This window comes from Abramis brama (assembly GCF_963993115.1).
Source record: "Abramis brama genome assembly, chromosome: 12".
NCBI classification, from domain to species: Eukaryota; Metazoa; Chordata; class Actinopteri; order Cypriniformes; family Leuciscidae; genus Abramis; species Abramis brama.
This window is the reverse complement of record NC_139974.1, coordinates 32,104,818-32,123,629: the sequence shown is the minus strand read 5'-3', so window position 1 is coordinate 32,123,629 and position 18,812 is coordinate 32,104,818. Positions and strand designations below refer to the sequence as shown.

Sequence of the window (18,812 nt, the reverse complement as noted above, 5' to 3'; positions counted from 1 at the left end):
TAGTATTTTTTTTTCCTACTATTGAAGTCAATGGCTACCGTCAACTGTTTGATTGCCAACATTCTTTAAAATATCCACTTTTGTGTTCAACAGAAGACAGAAACTCACACAGGTTTGGAACAACTTGAGGATGAGTAAGTGATGACTACATTTTGGGGTGAACTATCCCTTTAAGAAATGTGAAATATGCCAGAATTCAGCTGTTGAAAGTGATGTTTTTCTGCCCTCTAGTGGAGAATTTCAATTCTGTCTCTCCCCTGCTAGTTTATGTCATGCATCCACAGCTATTTGGATAGTCAAATGTCAAAATCATAAGGAGAAAACATCCTAAATGACTCTAGAAACCCTACAGTTTATCCATAAGTTTGTCACTAGTTTAAAAAAAAAATAGCTTAAAAAGACAATCAATATTCAGGTTCATATGTGGAAAAGTTAGCATTATCTTGAGGCTCGAGTACATTTCATATAATGGATCTCGTTTAAACTGCCAGCATCATTAAATACATCCTCACTGATTATATTATTTTTCTTTATTAGGGTTCCATAGAGATTACGGTTTTAATATATCCTAGTGATGTTATCTCTCATATGAGACAGTATTATTCCTTGACATATCCAGTCTGATGATGAATGTTATAATATCAAATGCAATTTCAAATGTTGAAATTTCAAATGCTTTATTTATTGGCAATTCTGTTTCTTATTCTAAAAAAAACAAAACAAAATCATAGATTTCATCATGCACACCAATCATTCTTTAGCTTAAAGGAAGGCAGTACAGTCAGTTTTGCACAAAACAGAAGAACAAGTCAACAGGCCTGTATACCATCGCAGTGCATGCGTATTTATAAGTGTGCACGTGTTTTATTAAGGAAAAATCTTTCCAAAAACCCTGACATGACTTAAGTACCTTCATATTACGAGATGTTAGACTCCTAGGGTCTTTCATTGCACAAAATGGGTAATTAATAATATATATATATAACATATATATAACATAATTTACAAAGTTTTAAGACATCAAAATAAACGTCGTTGAAATATTACAAAATATATTTAGAAGTTGAGAGAAGGTTCAAAATGAACATGAAAAGAAAAGCAAAATTTGACACTTAAAAATAAAAATCATTATTAATAATATAAATCATAGAACTTTATAACAATAGAGCCTATTTTAAAAGATCAGTGGATCAGATGAGATTCAGATATACAGCATGTACATAAACATCATATCCTACAAAAGTCACTTCCTATTTTAAAGAGAGAGTTGGTTTCCCCCTTCGGGCCGTCTCTATCTCCGGTAAGTGTTATTGACTATGTACATCAGGTCCAAGACACATATTGCTCAGATTGTGGAGATTTGTTTGGCACAGCCGATCACTCCTTTATGAAACACTACAGCTTTTAGCATCCGCTCTAAAAAAAAAAACCCACATCTTTACCCTCGTCTTTGACTAAAAGCTCAAAAACACTGCCATCAGACAGAGGAAAAATATATATCTGTAAGTTCTCTCTGTAATTATCTAAAACGCCATTCATTTGGACCGTGTCACTATTACAGCAGCGATTTTAACGAACAATAAGAAAAACATTTGGTAAGACTTGATCTTGAATTGTTGTTTCATCAACAGTCTCTTGGTCGACTAGTTCTTCCTAAAAGGGGAAAATTAGTCCGTTTGGATGCCTATTTACATCTATATCATTTAGGCTGATCATTCAGCTACTATTTACATACAATTGAACCACTTTTCTTTACTATATTGAAAAATGTACATTCAGGCCTTGGTTCTTTCAGTAATCAAAGCAGCCTTTGCGTTTTCTTTTTCACACTGTCGTTTTCATTTCATTCCGTGTTAATTCAGATTCATCTGTTTTTGAGAAAAGCTGGTCAAAATAAGTTTAAAGTGTGTTAAACTACATTCCAAAGCTCCAATCACAGAATCAAACCATTTCCTGAGAAGGCTGGTGCTTAAGGACTCATGCTGGAAGAGGGACGGCTTTATTCCTTCACCTCTGGCACTTTTTAAAATGGAAAAGAAGAGGTATCGAAGGTACGTTACAAAGCTAATAAAAGTGGCCGTACTGTCACACGTAACAAAACACCTTTTACATAGCAAGCTCGTTTCTGTCTGGCACGTTCACAACAGGCGAGAACAGTTTAAACAGGAACGCTTTAATAGGAAGGACCACGCCGTGAAAGTTCCAAGCGCTTGGGATCCTAAACCTCTTTGATAGTCCGTTCAGAAGGTCTGAAGTGGGAAGAACTGGTGCTGGACATGTAGACTGAATGGGTCCTGCGGTGCAGACGGGCACGTTTGGTGGTCAGGTTACGCCTGCTGTTGCTGATGATGTCGTTGATGAACTTCTTGCAGTCCACGCAGACCTCCATGGTGCTCCAGTCCTCCGTGAACTGCTCGGGAAGCTCCAGCTCGTCTTTGGAGGACGAACGCTCGCCGTGCTTTGATGATCTGAGAGGGATCGTGAGAAGAAATACTCTTACTGGAAGCTCTTACTGTGGCACAGATGATACTCGTGATTTCTGAAGCTCACCTGGACAAGGATCGCTGAAGGCTGTTGCGCTTGTGGCTGGATGCGGAGGAGGTCTTCTCTGCCGGGGCTGATGCTCCAGACTCCTTTTTGGGCAGAATGCTGGGGCCCAGAGAGGAGATGGGCAGGCTGGCATGGGGCTTGGAGGGCAACTTCATCTGAGATGAGAGGATATGAGGTCATTAGCAAATTGAAAAATGCACACAACCGTTCAAATGTTTGAGGTCAGTCAGATTAATACCTTTAATACCTTTATTCAGCAAGGATGCAACAAATTGACCAAAAGTGACAGTAAAACATTAATGTCACAAAATATTTATATTAACAATAAATGCTGTTCTTTTGTTTTCAAGTAACTGTTTTCAACACTGATAATAAAAATAAGGTTTCTTAAGCACCAAATTAGCATATTGATGATTGATTTATTTCCAAAGGATCATGTGACACAGAAAACTAGAGTAATGGCTGCTGAAAATTCAGCTTTGCCATTACAGGAATAAATTGCATTTTAAAATATATGAATATAGAAAACAGTTAATACTGAACAATATTACTGTTTTTACTGTATTTTGATCAAATAAATGCAGCCTTTTTGAACAAAAGAGACTTTTTTTAAAAACATTAAAGATGACCTATTATGCCCTTTTTACAAAGGCTTGATTTTGTCTTTGGGGTCAACTAGAATTTTCATGCTTGACTGTTCAAAATATACATTATTTTACACATATTTTACATTGTTACAGCACCTCTCTTCTCAGTAATGCTCTGTTTAGTTCCTGTCTCTATGAAGCTCCTCCTTCCAATAAGCACACTGTTCTCTGATTGGTCAGTGTGTTGTGATTGGTCAACCGCTTCGGCACGATCCTATCTGCGAGTTTTGACACACTACTAGCACAACCAAACCAGGTCTTGCCCCATGTTTTTTTTGTTTTTTTTTGTTTGCGTATGGCTTGGACATGAATATTTTGAATATTGTGATGATCATTCCTGGGAGAAAACTCAAGATTACAATGGAGGCGTTTCAGGGAGTTCAGAAACAGAGCGCACTGATATAGAGAAAAACTCCCTTTGGAGTGGACATTGTAACTTTGCAGACATTGCAAACAGCAACATTACACACTAAAGAAAGTTGAAAATGTGCAAAAACCATAATAGGTCCTCTTTACATATATATTAATGCAAAAGTAGCAATGAGTTAAAGATGTTACATTTACCTTCTTACAACACTGTGAACAAACAGGCCTGTGAGAGTAAAAGGAGAAGAAATATGATTCCACTGCACATCGCTACTTTGTTTTCATCATTTAAATTTCTGAATGAAAAGCTCCACCCACCTCTTACAGAACTGGCAGGTGTAGGACCAGGTGAAGAACGAGAACTTCTTCGTCCGACACGAGAAGCAAAGCTAACGGAATAGATTGCACAATTAAACACTTACTGTAGTGAGCTGCCAGTATTTTAAGTATCATACAGTAGGTGTGCTCCAAAAATAGAAGAGTATTTCAATAAAGCTTGGGCTGTACATTTACAGTGGGCAGTGAATGTACAAGAGTAGAGAAAATGTACCTTTCCTTTCTTCAGCGCATTATAAACCTCTTTATACTGCTGGAACTTCTCCAGCTCTGCTTTAACAAGAACCTGTCTGATATGCATCACTTCCTCGACGGTCAAAGTCAGGCACTCGACAGGGTAGCAGAACTCCTCCTGAAACAAACATCACTTTCACAAACATGCCGAAGGATACGTTGCTTATTTAAACATGCCATGCTATCACACCCAAGAATGAGGGATGGAAAAACTATTACATGCTAGACCACGAGTCTGCAGGGTTTCACCCTCTGCCAAACACAACACGAAACAAAACCAACAACACAATGGAGATGGCGGCTAAGCAATGTTAAAGGGTTAGTTCACCCAAAGAATTCTGTCAGTGATTACTCACCCTCATGTTGTTCCAACCCCGTAAGACTTTCGTTCATCTTCGGAACACAAATTAAGATATTTTTGATGAAATCTGAGAGCTGATCACTTCTCCATAGGCTTCTATGTAATTGAAACTTGCCAGCCCAGAAAGTTAGTAAAGACAATGTTTAGAATAGTCCAAGTGACTACAGTGGCTCAACCATAAGTTTATCAAGCGTCGAGAATACTTTTTGTGCGCAAAAAACAAAACAAAAATACCGACTTTATTCAACTATTAATTTTCTTCTGTGTGGGCCTCTGAGTGAGTTCACGTAGTGTAACAGCGCAGTGCTTCTGGGTTGTACGTCAGAACGTAAGCTCACTATTGGTCGACGCTGGTCATGTGTGTGATGCTGGTGAAAAAGTGTGAAAAAGTATTCTTGTTGCTCGTCTCAGTGGTTGAGCCACTGTAGTCACTTGGACTATTCTAAACATTGTCTTTACTAACTTTCTGGCCCGGCAAGTTTCAATTACATAGAAGCCTATGGAGTAGTGAGACAGCTCTCAGATTTAATCAAAAATATCTTAATTTGTGTTCCGAAGATGAACGAAAGTCTTACGGGGTTGGATCAACATGAGGGAGAGTAATTACTGGCAGAATTTTGATTTTTGGGTGAACTAACCCTTTAAAGGAATGTTAAACACTCTGTTCATGTTGCTATGCAAGATTCACCTCTATAGGTCAAGCCTTGTATGCAAAATTTGCATATGAAGATGAGTGGGAATCTAAAAAAAATAAATAATGCACGGCGCCCCAAGACTAGTCCTTACCCAATTTAATAAGGAACACTGTTTTAAGCACACATAAAAGCCAATAGACATCTCTAATACTCACATTCAATCACCTTAACTACCACTCGACAAGACAAATCATCACTACAAAATGGACTCATATTGGCTTTTATGCCCTTTGTCACCCAGTGTTAGTGTAGTATCATTAATATGTAGTTTAATAGGACGTACCACACGACCGCTGCCTAATGCGTGAGCCTGACCAAAGAAAACAACATGGCTATTATTTGATATTTGTTGAAAACTGACTGGAGTATAGTTTCATGTACAAAAACAAAGTGTCACTGATACTCCCTAAATGTTATAAAACAAGTAAATGTTAAATTAAAGTAAATTAAAGTATATTTTAAATGGGCAGAAAGTCTAAGAAACACTAAGCCACTGTAAGAAAGAAAGCAAAGACAAACCTATTTTAAAAGCACACTGTTAAATTGTTGTTAAATAATAAATTATGGGGAAAAAAGAAAATGAGGCCTATCTATCCACTGGTATATAATATAATATAATATAATATAATATAATATAATATAATATAATATAATATAATATAATATAATATAATATAATATAATATAATATATAATTAGTGCTGTCAAATCGATTAATTGTGATTAATATTGCATCTAACATAAAAGTCTGTTTATATAATATATGTGTGTATATGTATGTGTATATGTATGTGTGTATATATATATATATATATATATATATATATATATATATATATATGTGTGTGTGTGTGTGTGTGTGTCTGTGTATATATACATAAACACTCATATGCATGTATAAATATGTGTGTGTATATACAGTATAGACACGCACACACAGAGATATACGTATATATAAATATAAAATATATACACACACATATATTATGTAAACAAACTTTTATGTTAGATGTGATTAATCGCAATTAATCGATTTGACAGCACTAAATATAATTATTGTATTCTATTCTATTCTATTCTATTCTATTCTGTTATGTTATGTTATGTTATGTTATGTTATATGTTATATTATATTATTAGTATAATATAATAATTATTACTTTGCAAATATGGCTGGTTATCTCTAAATTATCCCTTACTTAGAACTTATCAAAATCTAACACTCTTTGAATGATGCACATAACTTAGGCATTATTCAAAAGGAGGAAGATCGTTGAGCAATGTTGTCTTCCATTATGATCATAAAATCATCTTGATGACGGGTAACTGAAGTGATTTTAGTGTCGGCCCACTTCCTTTTGCAGTTTTCCCTACTGGCCATGCAACATTGTGCAACATGCACACATGAAGCAACAACCCAGCTGAAAGACTATAAAGCGATCTCACTGCAGATGAAATAGTGATGAAATGACTCCTCCAACATAATGCAACATAATCTGTGGGCATGAGAATGTGGAAGATGTGTGCTTTACCTTGTTGTCCGAAGACAGCTTCAATGTAAGGCAAGAAAGGAAAGTAGAGCAGTTACAGCTCTCTATCTAGTGTACTGCAATAAAACTACAGTATCACTCACTATCTACAATGGTTTAATAATCATTTTCATGTAAAAGGTCTGTGATTGTCAAATTTACAACTGTTCAAAGACCTCAGAGGTTTCGCAATCAGCACTGATCAGTTACGGTCCTTTAGGCAGGACCTAACACAGTCAGCATGGCTAAATCTGAACCAGTCCATTTTTCATAAATTAAGCTTCATGTAGTAAATCTATCAAGGCGGATAGATTATATGATGCACTAACGTTCAATGTTTAGGGTACTTTTCTTTTTGAAAGAAGATATCTGATCAAAAATACAATAAAAAAGACCCCAAACTTTTGAATGGTAGTGCAAGACATTATTCACTGAAAATCTTTCCCTTTTGGGATGTGTATCGTCAGCGTAGCTGCTTTCAACGTGTGAACGAGAATGAGACGAGAAACTAGAGCAGTCCCAGACCGTTCCCCTAACAATACGTCCAAGCCCCCTAAGCAGCTGTATGGCATAGAGTAGCCTTTAATTGGTCTTCTGAATTGAAAATGAAAGCACAAGTTCTCCTTTAACTCTCTCTCTTCTCCACAATGCTGCGGCAATGGACAGACTCCTGAGAATCTAATTATACTTTCACAAGACTCAGGACAGTTAAGTGTGACCACAGCCTGCAGCCAACTGACTGATCTACACCAAGTTATTCTCATTTACTGTCCTGGGATCCACTCAACAAGGAAAACAACTTTGCAGGCAGGAACATGTCAAAAACATGGAGCTAAAGAAAGGTTTTGTTGCAGTTACCAGAGATTTGGAGTTCTGGCGAGATGGAGGCAGGAAAGACTGTAGGCTGGTGGGAGCTTCCTTCTCTATGGAGTGCCTCCTCTGCGGAGCGAAGCGTTTGTCGGGTTGAGGAGTGGAAGATATGGGCAGGAACTTTGGGGGAACTGGGAAAAGACAAAATGGAGTGCAAAAATTCAGTTGAAGATGAACCAGAGAGTCAATGACATTGTTGGACTGCAAATACAAAGTTCTGTATATTTCATGATGGTTCTTACTCTTTTTGCCCATGACGGACTCTGGAGATGTGTCCTCAACCAGTGAGGTGGATATGCTGGAGCTGCTGTCGGATTTTCGAGTGTTTTGGTCCTCCTGGAGTAAGAAAAAGAGGCTAATGCAATTGACTCCCACGGGCTTCACCTAGAAGTCTGGTTCAACATTTTGGCAGGGTTATTGCGATATAGAAAATATAAAACACACTCACGTCAGAGTCTGAGCTGTCGAGCTCGGCCAGCGTAGGTGCTTTGAGCAACCTCTTCCTCTGGGACAGCGGCTGACCTCCGGCTACACCGTTTACAGGGCTCCGAGCCGGCGTCGTGCCATTGGCCAGGGACAGTGTGCTGACGGCCAACTTTCGGGGTCCGTCAGGGATGTCTGTGTGTGGATGGACATTATGGACATAATCAGGCACCAATCAGAACAGGAAAAAGTAGACTTTGTTTACACTGCATCCAACTACAAATAGTTTATCTGATCTTGAGCACTAACAGTTCACATTGAAATTGTTCGCATTCAGATTGTTTGCACTGAAATTGCATCTGTCTGGTAGCCATGTCTTAAGCATTAGCCTGATGCTAAGATACTGGGAAGTTTCCAAACAGTAAGTGGAAAGTGAGGAAGGAAAACTGGAAATGTTGTCCATCAAGGCATCTCGCTGTGTAAGGCGCATGAGTTACTGTATTTACACGTTCATGGATATACTGTGAAAGAAGCGGTTCACTCACTTGTTCACTCTTTTACTACAATTTCACTATAAGGGAAAATTAGTGCATTCAGACACAGCTAGTAATACATGTCTCAAACATTTGAAATCCAATATGACAATTTAGAGGTAAAAAATAAATAATTAGATTTCAAATCTAATCATATATCTAATGTACATTGAATTATTAAAAAAAAATTTTTTTGCACTCTGCAACAAATGGCCTAGGTGGTATCAGGGTGAAAGGTTATGCACAGTAGAATATAGTGATGAATTTGCATAGCGTTGATGTCCATAGCAAATTAAAATAGTGTAATTCACAAAATCAAGTCAATAGAAGACAATTAAGTCACAGTGTGACTGAGACAAAAATTCACAATTGACATTATGGCTATGGATTGATGATGTTTAAAAACAACATGGTTTAATAGTTTGGGGTCGTTGAGATTTTGATAATGTTTTTAAAAGAAGTAACCTGTGCTCACCAAGTGTGTATTTATTTGATACAGTAAAGCAGTGATATTGTGAAATATTATTACAATTTAAAAATAACTTTTCTATTTGAATATATATATATAGTATCTATTAAAATGTAATGTATTCCTTTGATGGTAAAGCTGAATTTTCAGCATCATTACTCCAGTCTTCAGTGTAACATAATCCTTCAGCGTAACATAATCCTTCAGAAATCATTCTAATATGCTGATTTGGTGCTCATTAAACAGTTTACATTTTTATTGAATAATTGTTTTTATTGAAAAAACGTTGTGCTGCTTAATATTTTTCTGGAAATTTTGATTTTTTTTTTTTAAGAATTCTTTGATGAATAGAAAGTAAAAAAAAACAGCATATATTTGAAATACAAATATTTTGTAACATTACAAATGTCCTTACTGTCACTTTTGATCAATTTAAAGCATCTTTGCGGCATACAAGTATTAATTTCTTCTAAAAATAATTTTAAAAAAAAACTTTTGTACGGAAGTGGAAATTTCTCTGACACCAAACATTAGATGGTCTCATACAGACAATTCTCATGTAATGTAATGTAATGTAATGAGACAATGGTCTCATTACATACAATGTATGGGACTCTCACACAACAAAAAGCATACAAACAGATTATTTAAGATAATAAAGACCAGTATGCTACAGCTGAGATACTGATCATTTCTATATTTAGAAAACAAATATACAATGTAAAAAAACCCTCCATCTGTCAATGTTCCTCTAGATATTTCTAGAACAGTGATTTTTTTATATGGACAGAGTATAAAAATAAACTGCAGCATATTAAATATTGATGCCTGCGGACTCAGAGTTACATAACCCCTCTTAAACTAGACTAATCCTCATTCAGAAATGAATTCTGTGAGATCTGTGTTTGATTCATACACAAGCTCTCAGAACCCAGGCATTTCTCACACTGGGCTCAGAGGTGATGTGACAGTCATGCTTGCGTCAGGAATACTTTACCTGAGCTTCGGAACAAGTCCTGTGGGGTGCTCATACTTTTGCCTGCGCCTAAAAAGGAACATATTTTTCAATATGATCCCAACAGCACAAAACAGGTCTTTCTGTAGCTGACTTTCACACAGTAAGGTAATATTATCAGTGTAAACCACACTTAGGTTAACCAATCAGCAGCTTTGAGGCTAACTTGTGACTGTGACATCAGCACAATAAAGCACAAACACAGTGCATCCACAGAGAAGCAGCAGCCATACATGACAGAGGATTAGTGGGATATGGAGGTGGAAAGAAGTGTGCGCTATAGCAGAGGGAGGAATTATAGAGGAAAGTCCAGTGCAAACAGGCTAGGAAAAACGGTTTTAGATTAAAAACTATTGACCTTAGTGTATATGGTTTGTTTAATATAACGCAAATGAAAACAAGGCTGCAAGAGAAGGAAATACAGTGGGCTTTATTCATTAAACACCGACAATGATTAACTCCGCATTGCTTCCATTTGCGTAAAAGCTGAGCTCGCGGTCACTAATGTTGTCAGAAATTGCCAACTCTCATTGGAAATGAAATATGCTTCTGCAAAATGCTGTCAGTAGCTACGTTTCCATCCACATATTTATATGCAAATTTTAAATATGGCATTTAAAAAAAAAACTGAATGAAAATGACGAGATGCACATAAATTCTTAAAATATGCATAAAAAAACGTGCTCAGTTGAGATGAATAATTTATTATTCTGTAACAAAACATTTGCATAAACTATGATGGAAACGCATTGACCTGAAAATTCCTGGATGCGCAAAAAGAAAAAGAAATCACATGACTGTCTCAACAGATCATGCGATTGGATAACTGGACTAACCTGCAGAACAAACTCATTGCACACCATCTAAAATTGTGTCAATATTCTGAAATGTCTAAGTGTAATCAAAATGATTTGGTATAATTACCTGCCAGAACCATCTCACACCTCTAACATGATAAGTGATAATATAACAAGACAGTGTTTGTTTTATATGATAGTTTAATTCTTCAAAGTTTAATTTTCAATTTTGGATGGAAATATTCCTAGTGTGGCTACTCCTTATATCAAGGTTTTTAAAAACGGTGTCTGGAAACTCCCAGGGGGAAGTGGAAAACATGTATTTTTAGGGCTGTCAAAATTAATATACTTGCATCGTACTTATTAACTTGAGCTATCAAGTTAATAAGTCAACAAATAATTTTATTCCGTCGTTTTAACGGCAAAAACTTAAAATGTATTTGGTTGTTACTTTCTAGGGAGAATTTCCTTGTTCATAACATTTGTGGATGGAAAAAAAACAAAAAAAACATGATACCACCATAAATTAATTAAATTAGATATATATCCCCATGTATGCCTCATTTTCATTGGCGTCAAATTAAATATGGTATATATTTATATAACCAAAGTATATTCATAGATAAGAATATCATCTGGTTATTAAGAATTACAATAAGAACCAGGACATGAGAGTTACTCTCTATTCACAGGCCACAGCAATGGATATCCAAGTCAATCTTAACAACCATAACTAAATGTATTAAAGATGGCTACAAACATGGAAGAGAGTCCATAATTTAATACATTTGACTGATAAGAAAATACTGTAAGTCATTGCTTACAGAAAAGCTTATAAAAAACTAGATTTATTCTCTATATCTGGGTTTTATTTGTTTGAATGAGTCTTACTTAGTCAGCCTGAAGTTTCAGAATAAACCTTTATATACTGTATACAGCTAAAATTGTAATAACTGATATTCCTGAAACTGGAATACACTACATGACTTTTTCAAATCTGAACAGATTTTAAAACACGAGGCATCATACACTTGACAACTCAGTGAATGGTTAAAGAAACTCTGTGTATCATACACTAACACCGTGTCTACACCAGATATATTATATGATATATAACTTTATTGTCAGACAAAGTCGGAAATTTGTCTTGCATTACATTAAGTTAATTCACACTTACTGTACAAGAACCATACCACGGCGTGACACAACGTGACAAAAGCACACAGAACCCATTATAATCAGTGATGCTGTCTACACTGGATGCGGCGCGACGCGACAAATTACCAACAGTAAACTGATGTCCCAATTTCTGCAGTGCTTCAAGCGCTCACGCTACTTCTGACAAGAAAAGCAAATGGATTTGCAATGGTCACTTTGTCGCATCACAGTGTAAATGTCATGTCACAGTGTAAATGACTGAGGATCACACACACCACCAGACTTTCAAGTCGTTCCGAACACAACAAACTTGCACAAAAACGTGCCTTATTGCTAGAAAATGCATGACAAATGAAAACAATGCGTTTTAAAATAGTCTCAAAACATTAAAAAATGTGTCTATATTCATCCTACACTACGTTATTTCCTGTAAACTCCAACTGACCAAAATCTGCAGACTGACTTTGACATTTGTCAACAACTATCAACTTGTCCAGACTGCAAATAGGGGCAAAAGCTGTGTAGTGTATTCCAGCCTTTCCAGAATGCGATCCTGGCCTAAACAATATAAGAAAGATTTCCTTTAGACTGAAGGCACTGCCTTGTCCTCTTCCTCCTCTGAGGACTATCAGGATCAATGCCACGACCCCACCAGCAGAGGAGCGTGACATGAGGGTAGGGGCGACCGAGGAGGTCAGGCACAACCACAGAAGCAGGGTCAGTGAGCTAACAGCGGTAAAGCCACAGTGAAGTCTTTACCTGATGAATCAAAACTGACAGACATGCTAAGTGGGCGCATTACTGTGAGAGAGAGGCAGAGGTTATGGATGAAAAGAGAGGGAGGAGAAGATAAATAAAGCCATGGGTTAAAACAAGGTATTAAATGTAAATGCATTCAATGTCAGATATAAAGGATGCTGTTCTGTATATATGTTAATAAAAAGGAACACAATTCTACAACTGAGCAGCCAAATAACATGTAATTTCTTTTAGGATCAAGAAAGAATCCATGTTATTTTTCACAATTTTATACCAGACAACCACTATACAAGTAAAACTGACGAAGCTATGATTCACATTACGAAACTGAGGACTGATGAAGCTTTCAGACAACATATAATGGATAGCACATTCACACAACCAGTGGCATACAATCAACTTTTTAAAACTATTTTAAGATCAAGAACGAAAAAAAAATAAAATAATAATAATAATAATAATAATCTCACAATCTTGCACCGGGCAACCACTATTTAACCTTAAAGTTAAAATGTGAGAAAATACTGAAGTTCAGTCCAACTATTCACAAAACATACAGTAGATATTATTATGATAATCTCCTTTAAATTTTAATGGTTTATAGACTGTAGACACTGAACTTTGTCTCTTGAGGCAGATGGAGAAAACAATACTCTTTTCACTACACAAACTGAAAATACGTCCATGCAAACTTTAAGCTTTATTAAATCTGCTGCAAGCGACTTAAATCTTGAGACATTTATCCAATATGGATCAGTGTGATATAATGCTCGGCAGATTTGTGCTTGTGTAACTGTACAATCATCCACACAAAGAGCCTAAAGGCCTTTATGTATATGCGCACATTAAACTTAAAACCTTACAATCTTTAACTATTGAATTCTACAGAGCAAATCTCAGGGCAAATACATTATTAGGATTACGTACCCTCTCTATAACCTTGTAAACATCAATGGAGTTGATGTACAGTATGTTACATGAATCTAATGTTGTGTAACAAGGTGAATAAATACATTTTAAAAACCTACAGTATTGATCCAAGGTGAGAAATATTAAAGATTTACAGCTGTAAATTAAATGGTCAGCACAGAGTTAGAGACACAGGGCTTTACTACAGACACTGTTAGAGGCAATTGAAAACTGCAATGGTTCAGTATAACACAAGCAGCCATGCATGAAAATGACACACTGTCACACATCTGTACTGCTGTCTGTCATGACCTGAGGTCAATCTCGATCACATCGACACATACAGTACTCACCTCGCTCCACATGACTGATATACTTGATATTTAGGTTAACAGCATGAAGCAAGGTTTTAACGTAAATACAATGCTACGTATAATAAATAATGTATATAGAATATGAATAGAATGTATTTGGAAAGATATTTGTGCACAGAACGATAAACATGGAGAAAGGGTGCACTGATAAATGATGAACACTAGCAGTCAAAAATGTGGACACACTTGATTAAAATATTTCCCATGATCTTAAAAACCTTTTGATTATGCTTACATCTTTAGAAACTGTGCCTATATTTGAATATCTTTATTTAAAAAAAAATATCATCTAATGATTATAATATAACATAATTATGTGTAATGTTTTCTTTTTTATGGACAAGTTGGACTAGTTAGTGAAGGAAAAGCAACATTTTTGGTCACTATATAAATCCCATACTTCCATTTGTGTCATTTCATAGTTCTGATAACTTTATTATTATTGTAAAATCGGAAAAATTGGAAAATAATAAAAGAAATAAAGAAAGTAGATGTCCCCAGATTTTTGACTGGTAGTGTATATAATGGCAGAATTAAAAATAAAAAATGTTTTATTAGTATATGTAGTCCAGCTTATGTTTTTAGTCATATGCTTAAATGATGTGAAGAAGTGCGTGAAAGTGCACTAACCGAGTCGACTTCTACGGAGCATGTCAGGTGAGACAGGCCTCAGCTTTCTCTCCGACTTGATCTCTTCCAGGATACGTTCATGAAGACTTGGAGGTATTTGAGGATGAGGCTTAAGTTTACGAGCAGAAGCCTTAAAGCACATCCAAACACACAAGGAACAATGGTTGAAAGGTTTGTGTTAACAGGTGTATAATTTGTATGAATAGATTAATTTAATTTTAAAGATACTCCAGGCCAGCTCACAAATGACCAAAAGTAATTGTATTTTTGTATGCTTTAATGCTCACAGGATTCAGTGGAGGCCTGGATCGAATGAACTCCAGTATGACCTCATGGGCACTCTTCTTTAACCTCGGAGGAATGTCACCATTGACCTACAGTAAAACGAAGGCACAGCAGGGATCAAAGGTCAGACAGGCTCTTTACAATAAGCACATGTTGTCAGTAAACTAAAACCCAAAGTCTGTGTCATTTGCAATGAGTCAGAAAAGAATGCACTGGACACATTTCAAACAAGTGTCCTGTCTGAAGAATGCGTTAAAATATCATTAGTGACAGCTATGTGCTATTGTCTCTGCATTAATAACTGGAGGCTTGTTGAGTAAAAATTTGACCCATTATCTCACTAGGTTCAAATTGGCCTATCATGCAAGGCGTTGACTCTGACGTGGCAGCTCTCTGAAAGATTTGCAACCTTATATGTCTATTTCTACACAATAACCTCCAGCCATCTTGATATACTGTTTTCAGTGTCATTCACTTGATCCAGTTCAACCCTATAAAACATTTTTTTACCCTGCAGCTTCAGAAATAAGCCTGCTTGAATTCTGATAAGCAGAGTAAACATTGTTGTGGTTTATGATCCCTGTAACAAACACTAATAAAAATGAATTGAACTGTGTGACTGTAATGTTGGTACACAAGAAAAAGTGACTCATGCTTGTTTGTTCATGGAGAAATAAAGTTCAGAAAGATGCTGAAATCACAAGATATGCTCTGAAATCAGTCAGTATTCAGTCATGCAACCTAATTCAGGATTCATCAATTCATATATTTATCTATACATCCACACACTAACCATGACTTTGCGAAGTTTGTAGCGTTGCGAGCGGATGTCATCCATGAGCATCTCATAAGGCGTGAGCTGGTACTCGAAGGGTAGAGGGTTATATAGACGCTCCTGGACCTTCTTCAGCTTCACGCCATGTCTTAGGTCCCTCATTACCTGCACCCAAAACCGTGCCTGTGGAAAAACACGTCCTGAACCAAAGTGCACTCTTAACAGAGCCCAGTCTGAAAGCATTCAGCACCATTATTTTGGCTTGTGGGATTGCTCTTACCCAGTCAGCATTTTGCAACTCATTCAGGTCTTTGACGGGCTCCTGTGTTTCTCCTTCCATCTTTCGCAAATTCTGAGAAAAAAAAAGACAGAAAAAGATCTTAAGACATATTCCTAAGGTTTCAGAAGAGGGTTGAGAAGATCCTGCAAGGGGTCCATAGACATATATATATAAATAATTCTCAAAACTGAAGAAAAAAAATATTTCTTTAAACATATTTTAAAATGTCTAAATAAAAATAAATGTATTATTAAATATACAGTATCTCACAAAAGTGAGTACACCCCTCACATTTCAGCAAACATTTTAGTATATCTTCTCAAGGGACAATACTATAGAAATGAAACATGGATATATTTTAGAGTAGTCAATGTGCTGCTTGTATAGCAGTATATATTTACTGTCCTTTGAAAATAACTCGACATACAGACATTATTGTCAAAATAGCTGGAAACAAAAGTGAGTACAATGTACTGGAAATATTCAATAAAATGTATTCCGAATTAGTGTAACAGATGGCCTAGATTGTCCTCAGTCTGGTGTTAAAATAAGAAAAAGTCAATGTGGCTTTAACCATTGTGGGTCTGGCTTGTTTGTAAATCGATTTGTTCTCATGTGACAGACAGTCCCAGTAAGGAGGACAATATTAATCCATCAATATTGTAGCATGATCAATACGCAGCTAATCCAGTCTTTAACTACTTTAACTACACTACACTGGCAAAAGGTCATTTCCACACAGGGTTGAAGTTGGGACAACAGCATCCATGATGGTGGTAATGGCTGTCACCTGCAACCAATCGACAAACTATAAAAACGTGTTTAGTAGACTTTAGCTCAGAATATGCTCTCACCCTGTTTGTTTTGATTTTAAGTGGTTTGACATTCACAACAAAATAAATGAGATTTAACATCACAGGACAAATGAAAATGTGTACGATTAAATTAGGATGTGTTCTGGCATAGCCTTCAAATTATATAAGCCAGGCTTATGGTCAGAACAATAAATCATTCTTTTGCTGCCGCCTGGATTGCTTATTAAATTCCTTTGGTGATTTTACAGTCTTTCCCCCTCCTCAAAGTAGAAGTGTGCGTCCCCCTCTGGGCTATACCCAGCCCTGACGCGGATTTAGCGTGAATGAACAGAAACATACAGACAGAGCTAATATCTGAGCAGAATGAGTCAGATCTCTTAAATCAAACACAACTGTGCTGCATCACAAAACACAATCTAAAAAGGAGGAATTCATTGATGCATAAGAAAGAAAAAGAAACAGACACAGAGAAAAAAGCTCTGAATCATCAGAGCGAGATCAAAAGAACCACACAGCAGATTCTGCCTTTTTCCGCCCCTTTCCACTCGCTCTTTTCACTCCTCTTCTCCTCTAAAGCAGGGGTGCTCATTCAATATAGCTTCTAAAAAAATCAAAACTTCATCTAACTAACACACCTCCCAGTAATATTCAACTGAGCAATTGATCTAGGCTGCAAAGAAATTCTCATTCTTCTATTACTCACAATCAGTGTGCAATTTGTCAATGTTATTTCACACTTTTGATGACTTCACTATTATTTAACATGTGAAAATCAGAACTATTAAGATTGAGTAGGTGTGTGCATGAACTTTTCACTAGCAATGTTAAACATGCAAAAAGACGACCATGTCATAAATTCATTTTGATAAGCTGCTGTACACTATAAATTTACTTGTTTTTTGTAGTTAAGGGTGAACTAAGTAACTTTTTTACCTTAACTGAACAGCTTCGGAGTCACTGGAATGGTTATATTACTTATTTCGGGTTGAATGGTGGTCGTTTCGCACCCCCCTGGTGCCCGTGAGCGGAAAATCCGCACTTGCAACTTTGAGCCGGCGGGCCGCTGGCCACCGCGTCAGGAAGTATCGCGTGATATCAGGTCTCGCGATGTAACGAATTGCTTTACGGCCAAAATAAATCTGCTAAAATGCTGTCATTATAGCGCTCCCTCACGCTGTTCGAACCCGAATGAAGAAGACGTTTTAAAGAATGTCCCATCTGCTTTGATGTCGTTGATCTACTAGCCTCTGGTGTCTGAGAATCGCCAACGAGTTTTTACAACAATGTTGTCAAATCTATTCCAAAGCTGTAGGGGGAGCTCTAGAAAGAAACCTGCGAGCAAAAAGCGAGAATACAGCGAAGAAATCCCGAAATTACTGAGCCCTGCTTTAATAAATAAAGATTACTGGAGTACATTTTACAAGAAAATACAGTTTCATTCTTTCTACTTTAAAATTTTGTGTTTTATTCAATGTGTTACTTGTTCCTTTCTTTGTAATTGTTTGTGAAATTTACTTGCAACTTCCCAGTGAAAATTGTTTCCACACCAAATTTGTTGAGTGTGAGTGTTAACCTCTATAACATTTAGCTTAATTCATTACTACTTCACTTTTAGGTTCATACATTGAAAAACGTACATTTTTGACAACGGGAAAAAAAAGACAGAAAATCACCACAAACTCTTTCTGCAAAGGTTGTGGGAAATGGGAGTCGCTTTGAAAATCCACTAGAAACAATAAACCATCCAGGAACCACACTGAATTAAATGTTCAATGATGCACTCATTCTAATCTTGCATACTATTTAGGACAGATAGCATGTGAAACTGGTCCTGCATTAGCTGTTTAAGATGTGTTTGACTAGAGATAGGACTAAATTCGGGTTTAGGATTGAGCAGCCCTGCTCTAGACCCATGATAAGTGCTCCTGTTTCACCCACGAGGCCACGACCCGCCAACATGTGACCTCCACCCAGTGCCACTTGGTGCTGGAGGATTAGGAGC

The 18,812-nt window shown here is 36.6% G+C and overlaps 1 protein-coding gene across 3 annotated transcripts in view; it reads right to left on the bottom strand.

Moving 5' to 3' along the window:
* Positions 1 to 660: 660 nt before the first annotated feature.
* The window catches only part of spire1a (spire-type actin nucleation factor 1a), a 47,142-nt gene continuing 28,990 nt past the window's right edge, over positions 661 to 18,812 (bottom strand). The window contains exons 5-20 of one of the 3 annotated variants that reach the window (XM_084130927.1): positions 15,996 to 16,067; positions 15,734 to 15,898; positions 14,943 to 15,029; positions 14,656 to 14,785; positions 12,743 to 12,784; positions 10,011 to 10,058; positions 8,037 to 8,206; positions 7,831 to 7,924; positions 7,577 to 7,719; positions 6,722 to 6,739; positions 5,473 to 5,499; positions 4,114 to 4,251; positions 3,882 to 3,952; positions 3,762 to 3,789; positions 2,551 to 2,705; positions 661 to 2,468 (exon numbers count right to left, since the gene is read on the bottom strand). In XM_084130927.1, coding sequence (XP_083987053.1) covers positions 2,219 to 2,468; positions 2,551 to 2,705; positions 3,762 to 3,789; positions 3,882 to 3,952; positions 4,114 to 4,251; positions 5,473 to 5,499; positions 6,722 to 6,739; positions 7,577 to 7,719; positions 7,831 to 7,924; positions 8,037 to 8,206; positions 10,011 to 10,058; positions 12,743 to 12,784; positions 14,656 to 14,785; positions 14,943 to 15,029; positions 15,734 to 15,898; positions 15,996 to 16,067 — 1,638 coding nt within the window. In that variant the 3' untranslated portion in view covers positions 661 to 2,218. The remainder of the gene's footprint in view (positions 2,469 to 2,550; positions 2,706 to 3,761; positions 3,790 to 3,881; positions 3,953 to 4,113; positions 4,252 to 5,472; positions 5,500 to 6,721; positions 6,740 to 7,576; positions 7,720 to 7,830; positions 7,925 to 8,036; positions 8,207 to 10,010; positions 10,059 to 12,742; positions 12,785 to 14,655; positions 14,786 to 14,942; positions 15,030 to 15,733; positions 15,899 to 15,995; positions 16,068 to 18,812) is intronic. The other 2 variants (XM_084130929.1, XM_084130928.1) reach the window with 2 other exon arrangements.